Here is a 22,386-nt window from a genome sequence, read left to right as displayed (position 1 = left end):
TGTATACAACTCAGTTTCAGCACATAAGGTTGTTTTCATAAACACTTCATGACAAATTTATTCAAACATATATATAATTTAGTAAATAAGCTAATCTTTAGTGTTTTTTACAGCAAACTAACCATGAACATTGGATAAACTTTCCTGAGATAAATGCAACATTTAGTGACATTGTTTTATTGACGTCTTTCTGCGGTTGAAAGACTGATTGAGAGATTAAATAAGATATGATACATTTTGGTAAGTTGTACTGTATTTTGTAATATACCTTTTAATGTCCATGCATGTTTTTTTAAGCTATAACTATTAAAGTGTAAGAAAAGACTCCAAGGCGCTACAGCCATCTGTCACGTCACAATTAAAAGAGTGAAAACGCCAATCATTGTTTGAATTTCGTGATAAAACTAGACGGGAGGCGCAATAAAAATCCGCAGACCTGGCAACCCTGGCTTGAACTACGGGGTTTTCAAAGGTTTTCAAATATAAAGTTTGCTTTAACATTGCAATTTCTATTAACTGTTAATGCATTAGTCACATTAACTTCTACAGCTCTAAATTCAACACAAGATACATCATCTTCACACAATACGAGTTGCAGTCTGACACATTTTTCCACCCCCTTTTGATTGACAGGATATAATGGGCCCTGATCATCGACTGTTTTTAAACATTCAGCCGATAGTGAAAATAACAGTGCTTTTAGTGGCTGATAGTGCTTTTATCGGCTGATAGTGCTTTTATCAGCAGATACCGATTATTGGCTGATACATTGGTGCATCCCTAATACATACATGCATACGCGCGTGTGCACACACACACATATATATATATCAAATATTTACATTTTTTTTGCGGATAAATCATGCAACCCTAATGCATACATGCACACAAGCACTCTTTTTTGAAATCAAGGATACTGGCCAGGGTGTTGACACGGCTCTGTATAGACTTCAACCACCCTCTCTGGGAGGTCATGTTCTCCTTGGTTGCCATGGCAATGCTGTGGACAAAAAAATAAAAAAAGAGTGCGTTTTATTGGCTTATCACAGCACATATGCAATGAAAGTGGTCAAAAATTGCTCTGATCAAATTAATAACTAATGATTTTTACAATGGAAATGAGTCAACAATGTGAACTTGTCGCTGGACGACTATTTTCTTCTAGAGCTGCTGTACAGCCAAAACAAACTATGTTGCATTATTTTCCTGTTATCACTGTAAAGCTGCTTTGAAACAATCTATATTGTAAAAAGCGCTATATAAATAAAGGTGACTTCACTTGATCAGTGAGTCAAGGGCGCAGCAGCTGTTAGGACTGCAGACACAGGAGAAAGTCCCTAAAAGACAGCAAACGTCTCTTTCACTAGGTTTGATTTCAGACAGGATGGCAGGAGCTGCATTAATCTAAAGCTCCAGAGACATTAGCCACACACAGCTAGAAACCAAAAGTATGCAGAAAAGTGACCAACCATTACATATCCATTTCCCTTGACACTGCAAAAAGTGAACACCTCATATTTTGTACAGATCAGAGGTTTTCCTGCAACAGCCATCATTTGTCCTAGCTTAAAGGCATAGTTCATCTAAAAATGAAAATTCTGCCATCATTTACTCACACTTATGTTAAAAAAAAGAGATTACAATTGTTTTTTCAAACATACCTCAAACAAAGTTTATTAATGGCATGTCTTTTTCCAGTTAAAGTAGAGGAAAAAAGTGTGGAATCATCTTAATTTCCATTTCTAAAACAAATACAGAGACAAGTCTAAAATTTTTCCCAGTCAGCTGTCTCTAAAATTTAATGCAAATAGAAACTTAGTGGGAAGGTTATAAAAGGAAAACATATGAGGAGACCAAGAACAACATGACATCATGACTTTGCGTAAACATACACGCCACTTTCAAGTCAAGTGGCGTGTTATCTATACGCATTTTGAGATATCCGCGTGTATGTCCACGCCAAAATCTTTTGCGTGTACGTCTACGCCATTAAATGTCCGAGTGATTCCGCGTGTATGTGTACGCCGTTAAATGTCCGAGCGAAACGAAGCAAAATCTATATCTACATCTGTGGAGCGATATTTCCTTTCCTAGGATGGTAGGAGAAGACTCATAAATGGTATTAAAGGGATACTCCACTTTTTTTGGAAATAGGCTAATTTTACAACTCCCCCAGAGTTAAACTGTTGAGTTTTACCGTTTTTGAATCCATTCAGCCGATCTCCGGTTCTGGCGGTACCACTTTTAGCATAGCTTAGCATACATCATTGAAGTGGACAAGACCATTAGCATTTCTAAAAAAAAAAATGACCAAAGAGTTTCGATATTTTTCCTATTTAATACTTGACTCTTCTGTAGTTACATCGTGCAATAAGACCGACGGAAAATGTAAAGTTGCGATTTTCTAGGCTGATATGGCTAGGAACTATACTCTCATTCCTGCGTAATAATCAAGAAACTTCACTGCCGTACCATGAGAGCAGCAGGCATAATGATATGACGCAGCGCCTGAAAATAGGCCACCTTCCGTCAACACAACGGAACTATTTTCAGGCGCTGCGTCATATCATTACGCCTGCTGCTCTCATTGTAAAGCAGTAAAGTTTCTTGATTATTACGCAGGAATGAGAGTATAGTTCCTAGCCATATCAGCCTAGAAAATCGCAACTTTACATTTTCCGTCGGTCTTAATGCACGATGTAACTACAGAAGAGTCAAGTATTAAATAGGAAAAATATCGAAACTCTTTGGTCATTTTTTTTTTTAGAAATGCTAATGGTCTTGTCCACTTCAATGATGTATGCTAAGCTATGCTAAAAGTGGTACCGCCAGAACCGGAGATCGGCTGAATGGATTCAAAAACGGTAAAACTCAACAGTTTAACTCTGGGGGAGTTGTAAAATTAGCCTATTTCCAAAAAAAGTGGAGTATCCCTTTAACCCCAGTGACGGGTAGGTTTAGGGACGGGGTTGGGGTAGGTTATATATCTATATATACATAATACAGTAATATAGCGTTAAGTCAAAGGCGTTGATAAACACGCTGAAAAGCGATTATGCGTGTTGATAGCACGCCAAAAATGGAAATACGAATTGGCGTGTCATACATACGCCATTTCATGAGATCAGTCTGCCAAGAAAGACGTCATAGCATCAGGATAAAAAAAAAAAAAAAAAACTCAAAGCAATATGCCTTGAAAAAAGAAAATGCGCAACAAAACAAATAAAAAACAAATTGGTGAAACCATGAGTCAATGTTTGTGACTCCTGGCAGAATGAAATGGCATTCACATTTAGAAAAGCAAAATGAAAACCAGCACTAACACTTTAACAGAAGAAAACAATGTTACAGTGGGCTAAAGAAATGCAACCATGAGTGTGGATGATTTAATGAAAGTGATATTCAGTGATGAATCGGTGATGCTGGAACTTTTGTCTGGTGCCCTTCTAATGAAACATGTTAAGATGACTGCCTGAAGAAAACAATTAAATTTCCCAACTCATTAATGATATGGGGTTGCATGTCAGGGAAAAGGACCAGGGGAGATGAAAGTTCATATGTCAACAGTCAATGAACGGGTATACATTGACATTTTGGACACTTTTCTCGTTCCATCGGTTTGGTGGTTATGAAGTCATTTTTCATCTTGATAATGCATCTTGCCACAGAGTAAAGAGTGTTAAAGCTTTTCTTCAGGAAAGACATATCAACTCAATGAAATGGCCAGCAAACAGTCCGGATCTCAATCCAACAGAAAATTTAGTGTTAGATAAATGTTTATTAAAAGACATATTGTTTTTTATTAGGGAAGTCCATGCCTCAAAAAAAAAAAAAAAAAAAAAATCAGGCTGTCATTAAAGCCAGAGGAGAAGCAACAAAGTACTAATTATGTTTTTTTTTTTTTGATGATTCAATCATTTTCCCCTCAACATTGAGTGATTCCATACATTTTTTCCTCTACTTGATCTAGAAAAAGACATGCCATTCATATTTTTTTAAGTGAATTTGTTTGAGATGTTTCATGAAGCCCAAATGCAAAGTTCATGTCATATCTGTGATTTGTTTGTTTGCTATAAAGTAAAAAAGCTGTGTGAACATCCTCAAAGTGTGGTGATTCCATAATTGTTGCCAGGGGTTGTATACTAGTCTTGTGGCTTTTTTAAGCTTGAAAAGTACAAAGTAATCCTTATTCAGTACATTAAAAACAACTGCAAAGTCATGGGCCTTCGAATATTGTTGTGGACAATGGCGGGTGGGACGGGGATTGGGCTTGAAGTCAAGAAGTTTGACAACCACTCATCTAATGCTCATTTAACTATGCACTGTTGCATGCTATAATAAGACTGTTGGGCAGGTCCAGTCCCACTACTTTGTTTTCTTCAGCTGAGTCTTACTTTCTTATTCCTAGTGGGGAAGATTAAATTGCTATGTGACAATACAGCTAACTCCGCCTCCAGCTCAGCAGATTTGTGAGTGCAAACTAAAGTCTGCCATCCATTAAACTCCTGTCTGCTCTACTCTGCAGAACAAAAACCATCAGATATAGTCCACCACAAGCGCTCAAGCAGACCCTACACCTTGATCATAATGAACAAGAGATCTTATCTATCATACCGACATAAAACAGCAGTGTGCCGCTCAGTGACGATTAGTTGCCAGTAGCCAAACCCCACTCACGCAAACAAGTCATTGAGCACATTAAACAAGACCCTGAAGGCCACAAGGTCTCTGGTGTATAGTACTCCCAGGTGCCCTCAGTCACGAACAAGCAGTTATTTTGTTATAGCCAGAGTTTTGCTGTGACACCTCTAGACAGGCCCTTTACCATCTGTCAGTTCTGTTCTCAACCTATATTCCTGAGTATCTGCACACCATGAGATGATGAACACATGAGCTTAATCCATCTCCTAATCTTCATATCTGTATGTGTGTGTGTATTCTAAATTGTGCATTTGTTTAAATAGGTTACCTGCAAGGGTGTATCTCATAAAATCTAGCTTGTGATAGTTTAATTCTTGATTTGCCTTGTTTTAAATCATTAAAAGAAAAACATGAGTGCCCACACTCTTCAGAGATCAGGGCTATGATGAAACATAAACAATGAGCTCTCATCTTGGTGGCTCCAGGCTGTGGGTGCTACATAGGGAAGATAATGATTACAAGCAGCTGATATAGCATATTTTTTTTGCTTGAACAAGACTGGGGTGGGGATAAAAAGAGCTGCATGGACCAAGAGCCGACTTAATTAAGCACCAGTGATGGCTGCCAGCTGTGGGGTTCCCAAAAATGCGCAGTCAAAGTGTAGGCTACTCTCATGCCCAGCACAGATCTGCAGTGAGCGAAAGACGGTAGTGCACAATATTCACAACTAACGCACCTCAAGAACAAGGCACAGCTGGGAGATTTTCTGTTAGTTTCCCTTAAAAGGATAGTAAACCTAAAAACGATTCTGTCATCAATTACCCACTCTCATATTGTTCCAAACCTGTATGACTGGCTTTCTTCTGCAGGACACAAAAGAAGATATTTTTTGTTCAAATAATGGAAGTCAATGGGGTCCAGTGTTGTTTTAGCCCACAGTTGTTTTTATTAACTAAAACTATTAAAATGGGTTTTGATAACTGAAATAAAGCTGAAATGAAATCAAATAGAAATATTAGATGAAAATCTAAAACTAAATGAAAATGAGAAATGTTGCCTGGGCGACTAACTGAAATAAAAGAGTCTGAATCCCCTTTCAGTTCTGATATAGTGGTATCAACTGCAAAAGCAAATGGGTCAGTAGTTTGTATCCCTTCATCGAATGAGATCTTCCTCGAGTTAATGACCCTTGGCAGGCTATTCTTTCAGAAGAGACCACATATTTTAGTAAAACAAATAAAAATGGAAACTGAAGTGTATGAATTGTTTTTATAAAGTTAGACGTACCTTATCGTGTCATCAATAAGTCGATCTGAGCTGCAAGGAGACAAAAAAAAAAAAAGAGACATTTAGACAATGATAATTAGCTGAATTACTGGAGCCCTCGTTCATCTTTGAGAGTCAGGGTGAAAGAATCAATCAATGGCAAACATGCAGTGAATGCTGATCAGTACTTCACATGAACACCAGAAGTATTTTCTTTAACAAATACGACGATAAAGGATTTAACAAGCATTACAATAAAAAAAACTACAATCAGTATTGTCAATTGTCTACATACAAACACTACAAGGCTAAAAATATGAGGACCTTTAAAGGCCACATCCATATGTCTTTGAACATTTATTTTCGAAACCATGGCCATGTATAGAACTTTACGAATTTGTTATTATGGGCATAGTTAAAATAGCTAAACCAGTTAATATTAAATCACCACATACTTCTTTTTCCATGTAATAAATACAGCATATACAAAAATAGCTACAATTCTGCTTTAGAAATTCACACCATAGCACCAAAATAAGTAAATCAAATCCTAAATCAAGATATTGATTCCAAATGGTGAAACAGATTTATATATTGTCAATGCAGTTACTGCTCGGAAAAGACAAGTATGTTGTGTGTGAATGAAATTATCTTTCAGGAACAATTCTTCAATCTTGCATTACTATCTATACTGGAATGTCTCATACCCCCACCACAACCATTTTTCTCCCAGAAAAGGAGCTGCAGGCCTGCAGGGTGGGAATGAAATTCTATGCTTGCTCAAAATCACATCCTCCGTCAATTTAGATGACAAAGTCTGAGGGCCAGTGAGACCTCAGGGGAAAGAAAGTCCTCAATTCCCAGACAAATGGTTTTCGGTGTGACAGAGAGCTCCAATTTTGATTACACGAGCAAAAATGAGATTGCAAATTCTTGCTTTGAAGCCTGTGAACTCTCTCTCTCTCTCTCTGTATGGTTTGAGAAATCTGGCATAAACAAACAGCAGCTAGGAGAATAGAGTCTAATGGCCCATATGCTGTTCGGCCCCACTACTACAAAACAGGGCTCTGTCTTCACAGACACGTGAACATGTATCTTGGAATCTTGTAAAATGCTTTGAAGAAAGGAAAGGTGCAGCAAAACTGATGTGGGAAGCTCCATTCTGTCAAACGGCTGTCGACTTAAGAGCTTATGAATTTGCCTTTGAACAAAAAGCCAAACCTGCATCGGCAAAGATAAAGTATGTGAGTTCCCGGCAAGACTAATCAGTATGAATTGTCCCAGTGGGTGCTAATGATGCTGATTTTGCACAGTTTAGATTGCAATTAGCAGGGCAAATATTAAGCATCCTGTGGGATTTGACCAAACAGGTTCCTTTATTCATGATCTGAATTTCATCCTGATAAATAATTAATAAGGCCTCCTTAAGACTCATTAATCTTCATCATCTGCATCAGACATATATCCATTTGGTTGCCTAAAAAAGAAAATTATATTTAAAGGAAATAAATCAGTTGAAACGGAAGATTAAGGTTAGTGAGAGGACAATGCAGAGTCTGAAATTCTCAACAAAAACTTCTAGCAAATGTAGTCTTGTCTCCCCATTAAGCCTCATCCATTCTGAACTCAACAGAAGGGCTATTAGTTCAATTACATTAGCTAGTATCACACATGGCTGCCAGTCTGAAAATTACAGTGATACAATTTAGTTCTGTAAAGCTTTCAGCAAAGCACATCTAGACCTGGTTTGCTGGCACACACATCTGGAATCTGGGAAGTATTTTATTATGCACATGAAATTCCAATTGTCTAAAAGCTGTCAGAAGATGTATGCTGCACTACTACCATTCAAAAGTTTGTGGTCGGTAAGATATTTTAATATTTAGTAGAGCTGTCACGATTCCTCGATTAAATTCGAGTACTCGATTTAAAAAAATCCTCGATTGCAATTGACCCGTGTTGAGTAACCGGCAAAATACCGGAAGTGGCGCATTCCACGGACGAGAAACAATGAACCACATTATTAGACCGTTTTCTAAGACTGCACTATGTATTAAAACCATTTTAAAAAAACATACTATAGCATATTCTATAGTGAATTCACAAAGGCTGGGATTCAATTATATAAATATATGCCCTGCGTGTTCAATATACTGTATATGTGCTTTAATTATTTACATGCGTCTCAGAGCAGCTCCGTTCACAGTAAATACTGCTCCACACGAACTGTTATCATTTACATGCATGGTGCACGTCTCAAACTCCATCTCTGCATATGCTTGAGTTTGGGTTGCTTATAACATTAATCTGGGAATGCAATGTGCACCATTTCATCAGATTTGCAATATAAATCATTTATTAACCTATACTAACACAGGACAATACATGCTTTTCTAAATATGCAAACTGTTCATCGTGATTTCAAACTAAAAAGTTTAAACCCTCGCTCTGAGTTTTGCTGCATGGTTTGATGTTCACATATTCTTGTTCAAGAAATTCCAGTGGCTGTAGCATTTCTATCATAAAGAAGTGGCCAAATAATAAAGATTAAGTAAACCTTTGAATGGCCAATATTAAACAAGGATTTGCTCTGCTGTAAAGTGTAACAACACCAGGTCATTGGTGCCCTCTGCAGGCATTTGTTATAATACGTAATGTTGATAAGTTAATTGTTTATATTATCTATATTATATTATGTATTTTAACAGTGTTGTTCAATAAAACGCTATTGTTTGCTTTGATATTTTTTGTGGTAATAAAAATAGACCTGATTACTCGATTAATTGTCAAAATAATTGACCAATTACCAAAATAATCATTGACAGCCGTAATATTTAGTCTCTTACGCTCACCATGGGTGCAGTTATTTGATAAAAAATACAGTAAAAACAGTTTATTGAAAAAAACTGTTTTCTATTTCATTATGTTCAAATGTAATATATCCCTGTGTCACATGATCCTTCAGAAATCATTCTAATATGCTGATTTGGTGCTCAAGAAACAGTTCTTATTTTTATCAATGTTGAAAACTGCTTAATATTTTAAGCTTAATTCTTAATGTTAAAGTGCAACTTAATATTTTTTTTTAATGTAAATTGTAATAAATTTTTCAGGATCCTTTGATGAATAGAAAGTTCAAAAGAACAGCATTTATATCAATCTTGTAACACTATACATGCCTTTACTGTGACCTTTCAATTTAATCCTTGCTGAATAAAAATATTAGCTATTAAAAAAAAATATATAATACTGAGCCAAAACTTTTGAACAGTAGTGTGTACTATTCCAAAAATAAAGTTAAAATGTTTTACTATTTAGCTCAGAAATTATATACTAAACAGAGTTGTTTGGCAATGAAGATTTACCCACAACAGTACCCCCCCCCCCCCCCCCCCCCCACCCCACTTCAACAGAGAAATACCGTATTTTCCACACTATAAGGCGCACTTAAAAGCCTTTAATTTTCTCAAAAAACGACAGTGCGCCTTATAATGCGGAGCGCCTTATATATGGATGGTGAACACACGTTCACCAAGACGGGGAGACAGCGCCGGGCGACTTACGACACTATCTGCCAATGGATCGTGGATGCCTGGGCTGATATATCAGTCTCAACTGTGATCCGAGCTTTCACGAAGGCAGGAATAATCTCTTTATTCAGCCAGCTCACATACCCGTATTTACTTTCTGTTTTCGGCCAAAGTCCACAGTAGTTGATTGTCGAGTTCGCGCGCGCGCGCGATAAAACCTCCTCGGTGTATTCAACATCTGATCCGGATGAACTATCCGAACTATCCATTTGAGCTGATATTCTCAGAACACCACACAGCACCGTCATCAGCTGACAGTCTGAGTCTCCACTGTTGCTTAGTTACCAATGATCTCGCGCGCGCACTCGACAATCGCCTACTGTGGACTTCGACCGAAAACAGGAAGAAAATACGGGTATGTGAGCGGCCTGAATAAACATAATTTTTATTCATATCTTTCACATTTACTGCAGTCAGATTCACCGTGTTCACTCACATGGCTGTGCACTTGTAATGACACATTAAGGTTGTTAAGAGGCTAAAAGCAGGTTTAAAACTTTTCCCGTTTAAGTCAACAGGGTGCAAATTTTAAAAAGAGGATAACACTGTGTAGGCAACACCGGTTTTTGTCGTTGTTATCTGTACTGACAGCACTCCAAATTTACAAAAAATGAGCTCAATGTTAAAATTGACCGGAGTTTTCCTTTAACGTTTGAACAACGTTACCATGGGAGTGAACGGAGTTGTCAGAAAGCTTAATAAAGTTTGACTTTATCTGACTGTTTTGTTGACATTTGTTGACATCTAGTGGATGCATAACGCAAACCCAGTCAAACGTTTGACTGCAGTATCCTATGCGCCTTATAATCCGGTGCGCCCTATATATGAAAAATGTTCTAAAATAGGTCATTCATTGAAGGTGCGCCTTATAATCCGGTGCGCCGTATAGTGCGGAAAATACGGTACACAAGAGATGTGTAAAAGGCTTGGTGTGTAGACCTATTCCACAGCGCCCAATAACAAACCCCTACAGACACACACACCCCCCTTGAGGCTCGTGTTTCAAGAAGTGCTCATTGCAAACCATGAACTCAGCATTTTATTCGCCAATTAAGATTGATACTTAGAATGTTTCCGAGAAAAGAAGAAAAAAACAAAACAAATTAGCTAAGTCACTAAATCATTGTCTCCATGGTGAAATTATGAATTCAAATATGAACAAATCTGACCAGATATGACTATCCTTGGAAAAATAACCTGTTTACAATAAAATTAAATGTGAGTGCGTTAGATTGCACAACATAATTTGACCAGAACTTGAACAAGGACATCGCTGAAAAGGTCAAAAATGAATAAACAATTAAATTAAATCAGATGTTGTTACCAATAGGGTTGAGTAACGAGAACCGGTTCCAAATTTCGAAGAACTGTGGATTCGATAAGAAATTTGCATTTCCATTCCTGTGTGTGCATTTTAATGTGAAGAAGATGCGACAGAGAACTCAGTTCGGCACTCACATGCTGTTTTCTGTGCTGTGCACACATCCAAAGCACTCGCACATAAAGCTGCCTCTCATATAGTGCCCGCAGATACTGAATTGAGTTCTCTTTTGTGTCTTTTTGCACTTGAATGGGCAAATACACACAAAATTGTCAAAATATCCTTGTAAACACAGTTCGTTACGTTCAGGGCTTGACATTAACACCCGCCAACCCGCCAAATTCTGATTCTGTGCAGTAGTGAATGCGGGACCCGAGTCTGCACAGTAGTGAGCGTGAAGTGGAGCCATGATATCAAGGTCCCGCCCTCACTCCCGCAGAAAAGGTTAGTACAAAGTTTACTGCTGAGCAACTCATTGTAGTCCAGTCATTTTAAGCCAAAATGGGGGTCAACCTAGTTCTTCTAGATAGAACTAGGTTGAACTAGAACTAGTAAGAACAGGAGAATGCAGTTCTTCTGTTCTTCCCTCATCCCGCAGAAACAGTCCCACGGACCTAGCCCCAAACCCCATCTCTGCAATAATAATTAATAAAGGCTGGTTTCTAAAGTACTTCTTCCTGCCTCTATGTATTAATGCTCATGGGTAGCCTAAATGGGTTCCATTCAGACCTTAACATTAAGTATTTTACTGTTATTTGTCAACAAGATTCTACAAGACATTTCACCTGGCTATTCCCAATGTTTAGATCTGTTGTGGTATTTATGCAAATTAGCACATACGTAATTAGATGTTAACAAACAATTTAAAAAAAACTTGCAATACATTTTTTGTTTTTCTTGATGGAAGTAATCAACTCAGTTGTTTTCATGATGATATCTAAAGGTTAAAATTTTTACCCTATTCACGTGAGAAAAAGAATGAATAGGCGTATGAATAGGCTATATTTGGGTCTTTTTCCAAACTTTCCCCTAATGGGATTCTTCAGGGCTTTTTTTCCCTTACTCAGGACATATTGAGGATACAAAATCAGTTGAGTTTGCTTCTGTTGCAATTTGTTCAACCTTTTTTCATAAAATGACTGGACTATTGTGTCCGTGTGAAATAAACAGTTATGGACATGTAGAAATTAAAGCTGAAGCTCCAATCTCCTCCCGAAAATCCCCCAAAAAGTCTGTTGGTGCCTCAATGACTACTTCGTTTAGAGAAGCTGTCAATCACAGCGTCACATAGCATCAAATAACTATATTTTCATAGCATCAAATAACTAACTAAAACCAAAAAAAAAAAAAAAAAAAAAAACGAACACAAACTTACATCAGCGTGATAAAAACTACCTAAAATGACAGAACACATCTTTGGAAAAAATGTATTTGAAGTGTAATTTGATTGTTTAGTTTCCATCGCGTCCCATTAGACTTCATGGGGAGGGCAGGGTTTATGACCTATACTGGGACCAACCACCTGGGGGCAATCGAGACGCCTTGGCTTCACTTTTCAGGAATTTTATATATAATTATACATTTTTCAATTATAGTCTAACTAATTAGTCTAACTAATATTGATTTTTCGATACACATTGATACTGAAATATTTGAAACACTTCCAATACTAATTACCCGCAGAATACACAATACCAGCTGCGCTTTCTTGCTCTCTCATCTCTCCGACAGCGAGTTGACACACATACCCGCCTCCCTTCACTCACTCGTTGTATTTGTTTTTATTATTTTAATTTCTTCTATGTAAAGCACTTTGAATTGCCATTGTGTATGAAATGTGCTATATAAATAAACTTGCCTTGCCTTTATTTGCTCCGGAAGAATATTGTTGGTGTTACAGGGCCTGAATTTCGCCATGGATTGCACGTATTGTGCATAATTTTACTCATTCCCGCAGATTTTGTGCTCACAGCCTCACACCCAAAAAGCACGCACATAAAGCCATCTTGAATTTGTTTTCGATAAAAATAAAGTGACAGCAGCCTAATATACATGCTGCCAAATTATGAGATATTAAAAAATCTATATGGCAGTTTTTCTCTATGGTATCGATGTCAAAATTGTGGCCAGTGAAAATACTGTAAGAAAATGCTAGTAATTTTGGAAAACCACTAGCTACAGTGGATGGTAAGTAAAAAAAGTTAATGTCAAGCCCTGGTTATGATGACTTAAGTGAATGTAAACAGTTGAGAAAGAAAACATGTGTATTGTTCAGTATATTGGATTCGGGTAGAGTCCTGCGCGGGACTGTTTTCTTCATCCCGCTCCCGCCCGCGCCCGCCGAATTTCTGACCATTACCGCCCGCACCCGCAACGTATGTGTTACACTCCCGCCCGCTCCCGCAATATGTATGTCCACTCCCGCCCGCACCCGCAAAACTCGGAGAATTTATTCCCGCACAATAATAGAGATGCATTGACTTTGTGTCTTCTCCCGTCCCGCAGGAAAAAAAACGCGTATTTGTATTGCTATTGTTAAAGAGATTCATGGGGTTGTTGGTTTCGTTTCCCTGGCCTGCATGTATTCTGACGCACTGATCAGGAAGATGAATAGTAAATGTCAGACTTGCCTTGCTCAGGTTTTGTGCTGTAAATACCCCGTTTGAGGTTCTTTTCCACATCATTGACATCTCCATCATGTCGTTAGGCTACCTCCCGATCCCGCAGGGTTTTTTTTGGCCGCCCATTCCCGCCCGCAGCAAAGTTCAAACCGCCCGCTCCCGCGAGATTTGCGTTGGGTCCCGCGGGACCCGGCGGGACTCAATCCCAATGCAGCCCTCTAGATTCGGGCATTAGGCCTTAAAGTGACAGCAGCCTAATAAACCTGCTGCTGTCTGTGTCATTAATGTCAATCAAACAACAAAATAAAATCACTCACTGATCATGACTGAATAACTTTTGTAACTTTAATAAGGATTAATCTATATTTTATTTTAAAAAAGAAAACTATGCACTGTTATTTTACTTTTGATTTTAATTTCTGTTACTTAAATTTCAGTTGTATTTATTTGTGCTATTGCCAATTTGTTCTTATTTTATTACTGACTGTTTACTTGTCTTTAATAATGTTTGAAATTTATATTAGTTAGTCTATTTTTGTTAAAACCGGCAAAAGTTGGTTGTGTAAGTGTTCTAAAAGGGCTGCTGATTTTGTATGAGTGTTTTGCAAGAAGACAGAATAAATATGTTTGACATCTAAAGGTTTGACTTTTCTTTTTTTTTTTTTACCTTGTTGGAATCGAAACTGGGAATCGATAAGCAGATTGTCCTGGAACAATGCAAACATTTAACCTTAAATTAAAAGTAACTGTAAATTAATCTTTGAATCTATTTAACATTAATATATGCAAACACATGCAGCACACCACTTGTGTCCTGACACAAAGCCTTCCAGGGCAAGCCATTTTCTGAGCTGCTTAATGGGTTCAGGCATCATATTGATGTATTTAAATTAGTGTTGGAAATGTGCATAAATAACACAGCCTAAGCTTTAAAACCAACTACAGTTAGGACCTACAATTCATGATTTAAAAAAAAAGAACCAATAAGGAAATAATACAACAAATAATATTAACAAATAAGGAAAAACATCAAATATAGAAATTACAGAATATTTTGCATATTGCAATAATTGTAAAACTTTTTATTTTGGCCATTAACATGTCAAGACAAAATTCATGAGGCTGCCTTGTCTAGCATAAATGTGAATGTGAAAAATAGTCTTATTTAAACTTCAGAAGCAAAAATGTTGTTAGAGTTAATAATAAGGACTTTACGTTTCTGTGAAGCAGTTTAAACTGTTATTTTCTTGAATTAATGGATTCAAAATTCTGGTTTATGATCCATTTGTGTAATCACTAGTCAAAAAGAATTAAAATATAAATAGTCAAGGAACTCGACACATTTATTAAAAAATAATAGTAAAATATATTATGTTATATGCACTTTAATAGTGTCTATGCACTTTCTGTAAAGCTGCTTTGAAACAATATGTATTGTGAAAAGCGCTATACAAATAAATTTTAATTGAATTGAATGTTAAAAAATTAAAATTCTGTCTTCATTTACACTCAAGTTGTTCCAAACCTATGAACTATCCATTTAAGTTCAAACTGATTCCCTGATTGACTGAATGCATGTTATTAATCTCCAACTCTAAAATAAGCTTTTTACTAATTTATATACAGAGGCTGGAAGATGTCTCTATCAAAAAACACTCATGCAAGCACACATGTATGGAGCCGTGGATAGCTGACAGAGTTCATGGGATGACTGTGTTGGTTTTACCCTTCTGTCACCGGGCTTGTGCTATAAAATGCGCAGTGCTGCATCTTGGGGAGGGGTGTCAAGGTCCAATTCTCGCTGTGTTTTTATAGGCCGGGAAAAGCTCAAGCTGAAGGATTTACTGTAGTTCTTTATCGTCGTAGAAGCAGATAGGAAAGATGTCAGGGTCTGGTGCAATGTATGAGACAGAAAAGCTCCACTGGTAGAGAAAACTATCCCAAAGGCCCTGTTAACACCTGGCATAAAGATGCGTCTTGGTCGATCGGATCACAAGTAGACGAGGGAGACACTCATTTACACCTGGTGTTTTAATCCATCTCTTGTTCACTTCCAACCACTTCTGTCCTGATTTCTACGAGGGGAGGGTCTATGGGCAGGTAAATGTATGGGCTTTTTCAGATCTTTGGATCTAATGGACAAAATAAGCTTGCGCAATTTGCATATGTACGTGTTCGGAGAGAGCATCAGCTTTTTTTTCCTGCTCTGACAGCCGCAAAAAATGTTTTAGACCTCGTTCACACCTGTATTTAGCGTCGTCCACTTGTGATCAATCAAAACACGTCTTAATTAGCCTGACGTCGCCATGCTCAGATTCTAGTCCGAATGTGAGTCTGATACTGCTCCATTGGGCTGTGATTATGGGGCGTATTTCAACCGAACCAGGAAAGAAAATGCCTCTGCACTCAATTGGATAGACCTACAACTAATCAGAGCAATGGAGTAAGTGATGTATGTTGAATCCCGTAGGAAGGACGGCAAAAACATCTTTCCGATCGCCAAATGCCTTGATCGCGGTTCTCTGTTCCTCTTTTAAAATCGATATGCGCTGTCGATATCTTCTATAACAGACGTGATGGCGGAATCTACACATCTCAATTCTCCAGCGGCAGCCACCTTTGTTGTAAACGAATTCAACCCAAGACCTCTTTGGTGATGTGGATGATTACGTTACTGTTGATCATCTGTCCATCATCGTATAAAGCCCGCCCTGACAATATGATTGGTCCGAACAGCTCTGGTTCGAGCATAGTTGCTCCACAACGGATCAAGTTCAGACCGAACTTCCCGACCAAAAAATGCTGTGGACGGGGCTAAGTCCGACTGGCATCCAGCTACATCTTAATACCACAGGGCCTAAATCTGTTGCAGTCATTACTAGATTCATTAGCATAAAGCTAATTTAAAACCATTCACTGCCCTTTTACCTCTCCCAGTCTATTGTCATTTTCAGCCTCAATGTTTTCTGCTAAACTTTTAACTTCTAGCTAAGAACAATAATTTTGGTTCTCATTGAACTGCATCTGGCACCCATACACTGAAACAATCTTGTAATGCGTCCTGTTCCAGCTACAACACCAGTCAAAAGTTTGGACACAGTGACTCAATCTTTATTAGTAGCAAGGCATCATTACTATTGATCAGATTTTTTTTTTTTTATCTCAAACCACTCCAACCCAAAAATATTGGCACATAACTGCACTGTGTTGTGGACATGAAAAATAGCATCATGTTTTTCTTTGGATAGTTTTGCAGTTTTTAAATGGCACACACCACTCACATTTCCTTCTGTTCTATATCTGTCTCTTTTCCACAATTTAGCATAACAATAAATTCATCAAAACTAAAATTAAAATAATAAATGAAAATGTGAATTATAGGGACCAAAAACTGATAATCAAAATCAATTTATTTTTATTCATCAAGTGTAAAATATAGAATGATATAATTATTATTATTATTATTTTTTTTTTTAAAGAACAGACTAGAGTTTAAATGTTTGGGGTCAGAAAAATGTTGTAAAGAAATTACTACTTTTATTCAGCAAGTACACTTAATTCATGTACATCACGTGTATATAATAATAATGATAATAATAAATACTGTTCTTTTGAACTTTCTATTCATTAAAGAATCCTGAAAAAACATATCATGGCTTTTACAAAAATATCAAGCAGTACAAATGTTTTTAACATCGATAATCATAAGAAATGCTTTTGAGCACCAAATCAGCATATTACGGTAGAATGATTTCTGAAGAATCACATGACACTGAAGACTGGAGTAAAATACAGCTTTTGCCATCACAGGAATAAGTTCCATCTTTAAATATTAAAAAAAAAGAAAAGTTTTTTAAAATTTGAATCCCCTTTCACAACAGTATTGTTTTTACTATATATTTTTTTAATCAAATAAATGCAGCCTCGGTGAGCAAAAGAGTTCTTTAAAAAAAAAAAAGATCCTAAACTTTTAAACAGCAGAGTATGTACAATTCTATATCTCTCTACAAAATGAATTTCAAGCATTTAAGAAGCATAGATCAAAGGCTTTTGAAGATCATGAGAAGAAAGATTCTAGTGAGTCCAAGCTTTTGACTGGTAGTGTACTACCATTGAATGCACAGCCTGTGTTTACAGGGCAGACGGTAGGGTGATGAACTCCTGGCTCCAGGACGTATACCCCATGACCCACTACTTGAAGCTGACAGCTGCTGCCATTCAATCCATTTTATGGCATGGAAAGAGGTGGGAAGTCCCGCCCTCTAAAGACCTGCTCTTAAAACCTGGAGCTAGGCACTGGACATTTAACACGGCTTTAAAATTGGGAACTGTACTTAAATGAGTCCTAGTAATCAGTCAAGAAGCCAACCTCTCTTTTTCCCTGAAACTAGCAGACAGGGTAATCTTGCTGGCTCATCAGAAAAACTGCCTCATTGTTATTGGCCGACCTATGCAAGGAAAGATTTATACCCCAGCTCCATAGAGATGACAAGAGGAGAGTGAGAAAGACGTCTGAGCCCCAAGCTGGTGAGCTCCATCTGCTGGATCCTTCACTCATGGAAATACAGGTGGAGAGGTTACTTTGATAGATAATGTGTTAATATGATAATGAGCTAAAAGAGAGAGCACATCATTCAGTAACATTTTTGCCAAACAATTTGTGTTAGCATGTCTGGTTTGGTTGTACATATCCAATGATTTCAGCATGACATTTGAGTTTTCCAGCACCACAGAGAACTAGTAAGTAAACGCTGTGTGCTCTAGTGTTGTCACGATACCAAAATTATTGTTTCGATACCGATACCAAGTCAAGAATTGCGATTTCGATACTTTTTCGATACTTTTCCTGAAAAGGAAAAGTATTTCTTACAAGGCGTTTCACATGCACCTCCTTTGCGTAGGTCTGTGCTCTTTAAATGCTGTAATAACCTAATATAAATAAATCACTTAAAACATGCACATGCTCTGATTATAATCATATAGCCTATAGATCATTTTAGCTGATGTTTTGTATGCTTTATTTTAGCAGCTTGCAAATTATTAATGTTACCTATGAAAGTTGGGGGGAAAGTTGTACAAATACCAGCAGTTGTACAAAACTTGTAACAAAGTTATACAAAAATAAATAAAACATCTCCAGTTACTAACTAGCAGAGCATTCATTCAGTTATTAAACGCTATTAAATAAGAGATCTAGCGCTAAAATCTGTTGTTTTTTAAATCAAGCGGAGCGCTCTTTTTCGCTGCTATCAGTTGCATGGATACAGTGTCTTTTGCGGCTCGCGCAATCTTCACTCGGACGCCGTTGCAGAGACTCTCTATTCTGCACAGTTTGACCAGCGGGATGGTGTTGCTAAGAACTTGCAATGTATAACTATCAGACCGGCCCTCGCAGCCTCAAAACACTACCGGCCCACCGGGAAAAGTCCCGACTCTCCGGATTGCCACTCTGCTACTGACCGGCGGCCACAGTATCACTTGTGCTCGCACATGCAGCCATCTCGCTGTAGTGTTTGTCTCATGACAGCTGCAGCTTCTTTGCTGCGTGCGTGAGGAGAAAAAACACAGACGTCCATAGGGAGGCACTGGAAGCGTGCGTTGCATTTGTATTTGGATCGGTTTTATTGTTTTTGGTGGAAGAGCCTTCATATTGAGAGAGTGAGAGAGAAAGAGTCTCTTCTCTAGATGAGCTAATGGACTATAGCTGAACATGCACAACTCAAATGCATTTCCAATGCAATAAATAAATGGACATCTTGGAAACCCTACAATGCTCGGATCCCAAGTGTCCACCTCAAGTACAATAACAATTTCATACAATATGATAACAGCTTGAAAAATGGAATCAAGGGAATCGAAGGGATAATGTAATTGTATTTAAAAATCTTAAGAAGTCAGCAGAGAACGGATCAGCAACCAATGGACCGTGCAGGAGGGTAAATGCTTGTACACAAGCCAAAACAAAGAGAGAGAGAGGAATATTATAAGTATTTTAGATTACACTTCAGTTTAAGGTGTCCTTGTTTCAGTGTAATTACACATACTGAATGATATCTATTGACAACATGTACTAAGGACACACCAATCCCACTTTTTACAGAACGAGTCCAATACTGATACTTTCTACTTGCTGATATTTAGAGCTGCTCCAGCTGGGCTCAATGCGAAGGACTTTTCTAGTGACCCGGTTGGGGCAGTGGTTAAAATTTTTAGATAACAGTGAAACATCACTACTTTCAGGTAGCCTTCAGAAATTGAAAAGAAGTAATCAAAAGTAAAACACTGCATAGTCTTCACTGTATAAATTAAATTTAGATTAATCCTTATTAAATTTACAAAAGTTCAAGATTCAGTCAAAAGCAGTGGGTGATTTTCTCAGTCTTTTGTAATTAGATTAAGGACAAAGACAACAGTGGATTTATTATGCTGCTGTCACTTCAAAGAGCTGCACGTGTCCAATATACTGTTACACAGCGTTTTCTTTTTCAACTATTTATGTTCACTTAAGACATATAGGCCTACTCAAATGTTTCACAATGATACTCGTCGATACGGGCATTTTGAGTGATTTGAGTGAGAAATCAGCAATCAAGAGCAGTAAACATTTGTAATATGTTCCTCGCTATTGAGATATGACTGAACAACAAACTTTCCAGCAATGTATGTAAAAAGGAATGTGCTCGACAAGCTTGTGCGTCTGTGGCACTGCACGCTCAATGAACTCTTCATGTTTCGCTTATCAACTCGCACTCAGCAGCTATAGGCGTGCCGCATGAATATTTAATTTGTTTAGTATTCTAATAACTAGATACATTTCCTTCATAGACATCCTTCTCTGATATCTGCATTACCAGTCGGTGTTTGTTTGTCTGCACACAAACACTGTACATGCTGCGTGGTATCAGTTTTTGGTTTTGGTGTATTGGCGCAGTATCGGGCCTACCAACTTTTATTAAGCTGTTTATCTTAGAAATGTCAAGGTTCCAAATTAACACATACCATGTGCCAAATGTGAGTTTTTTTTAATAAAGTCAGCCACTTTTTAATAGTCAACCAATCTGCTTTTTGCTCTCAAAACAACCCTTTGAAAATAATAGAATGTACGTATGTATGCATGTGTATATGTGTATATATATATATATATATATATATATATATATATTAGGGCTGGGTTAAAAATTGATTTCTCGATTTTAATTGATTCTCATTTTTATGAACTGATAACGATTCCAAGAATCAATCTTTTAGTCTATCCTTGAAATAGGCTTTGTGACCTTACCTGGTATGAAACAAAGCCTCAGTTTTCGAATTCTGTCAATTTAATCACGAAATGCAAATAATAAATACTGTTTCGGTGCTCTTTAATGTGGCATCATAGATCGGTGTAGTGCCTCAGTTCAAGCGGCACGTGACGTGACTGGATCATCTCTTTTTATCATCTCTTGCTTTTAGTTACAGCATGAAATAAAGATGAATGATCACTGAAGTTGTTATGTTGAAAGATACAGAACGACTTACCGAAATCTGTATCATGTCTCATGTAATCAGTGTTTCAACCGTGGAAAGATGTAAATAAAACAGCTAGTAAGAAATAGGTCACTTGTAAAAAATTAGGTCACGTAACGTCACATTTACCTCAGAAAAGCCATTCATGTCTCTAATTTAAAGCTGCAGTCCGCAGTTTTTCCTCTTTGTCGCCATCTCTGTTCGAAATCTGCAATTGCAGTCATTCGCGGAATTATCAACTTTATGTGAGTTGTACTTCGACACGGCACAGCGCGGATGAACACAATGTTTGAGGAGACTCTGAGGCTGGCAGTCACCGCGCCGGTGTGGATACTGGCATTCATAATCACAGATTATTATTTTTGAAAGTTAACAACGTCAGCATTGCCTGACTACATGTAATGTCCTTCCTATCCTTGTTTTCGCATGGGTCCGGTTGCAGTCTCTTTTTTTCTGTAGCCACTCCGAAGTCCGAACGAAGTCTGTTGCATTTTACAACGGATGAATCTCTAGTTACAGCGGGTGATTGTCGTGTGAACCTTTCTGGATCCGCCATCAAATTGATAAGTTTAATTATATCAAGTGCTGTGATAAAAGGCTATAAATCTCCACCTCCAACATCCTCACACGCAATATAGCCTACTAGCCGAGACTCCTTCTTTATGTGTACAGATGTGACGTAATGACGCAAAGACATGCTCGAATCTCCCGCGGAAATCCACCATTACCACTGGAATTAAAAACATTATTACAAGCTTACCGCTTTGAATCGAGCTAAGGCAAGCAGAGAGTTTTGAACACTGGCTGGTTGTGTATTTTCTCAAATACAGGTCCTTCTAAAAAAAATTGCATATTGTGATAAAGTTAATTATTTTCCATAATGTAATGATAAAAATTCAACTTTCATATATTTTAGATTCATTGCACACCAACTGAAATATTTCAGGTCTTTTATTGTTTTAATACTGATGATTTTGGCATACAGCTCATGAAAACCCAAAATTCCTGTCTCAAAAAATTTGCATATTTCATCCGACCAATAAAAGAAGTGTTTTTAATACAAAAAAAAAAGTCAACCTTCAAATAATTATGCACTCAATAGTCAATACATGGTCGGGAATCTTTTTGCAGAAATGACTGCTTCAATGCGGCGTGGCATGGAGGCAATCAGCCTGTGGTGTTATGGAGGCCCAGGATGCTTCCATAGCGGCCTTAAGGTCATCCAGAGTGTTGGGTCTTGCGTCTCTCAACTTTCTCTTCACAATATCCCACAGATTCTCTATGGGGTTCAGGTCAGGAGAGCTGGCAGGCCAATTGAGCACAGTAATACCATGGTCAGTAAACCATTTACCAGTGATTTTGGCACTGTGAGCAGGTGCCAGGTCGTGCTGAAAAATGAAATCTTCATCTCCATAAAGCTTTTCAGCAGATGGATGCATGA

The 22,386-nt window shown here is 37.6% G+C and overlaps 2 protein-coding genes across 2 annotated transcripts in view; one reads left to right on the top strand and one right to left on the bottom strand.

The window, feature by feature from the left end:
• exo5 (exonuclease 5) overlaps positions 1-22,386 on the top strand; it is a 274,495-nt gene that overhangs the window by 121,651 nt on the left and 130,458 nt on the right. The gene's annotated exons all lie outside the window — the stretch shown is intronic.
• Positions 1-22,386, bottom strand: part of gosr1 (golgi SNAP receptor complex member 1) — a 38,995-nt gene that overhangs the window by 1,152 nt on the left and 15,457 nt on the right. Inside the window, exons 7-8 of the mRNA XM_056263458.1 lie at positions 5,929-5,958; positions 918-1,000 (exon numbers count right to left, since the gene is read on the bottom strand). Coding sequence (XP_056119433.1) covers positions 918-1,000; positions 5,929-5,958 — 113 coding nt within the window. The remainder of the gene's footprint in view (positions 1-917; positions 1,001-5,928; positions 5,959-22,386) is intronic.

This window comes from Rhinichthys klamathensis, unplaced genomic scaffold, assembly GCF_029890125.1.
Source record: "Rhinichthys klamathensis goyatoka isolate OS25496 unplaced genomic scaffold, OSU_Roscu_1.1 h1tg000206l_1, whole genome shotgun sequence".
Lineage (NCBI taxonomy): Eukaryota > Metazoa > Chordata > Actinopteri > Cypriniformes > Leuciscidae > Rhinichthys > Rhinichthys klamathensis.
The sequence above is the reverse complement of the archived record's forward strand: the minus strand, read 5'-3'. Positions and strand labels throughout refer to the sequence as shown.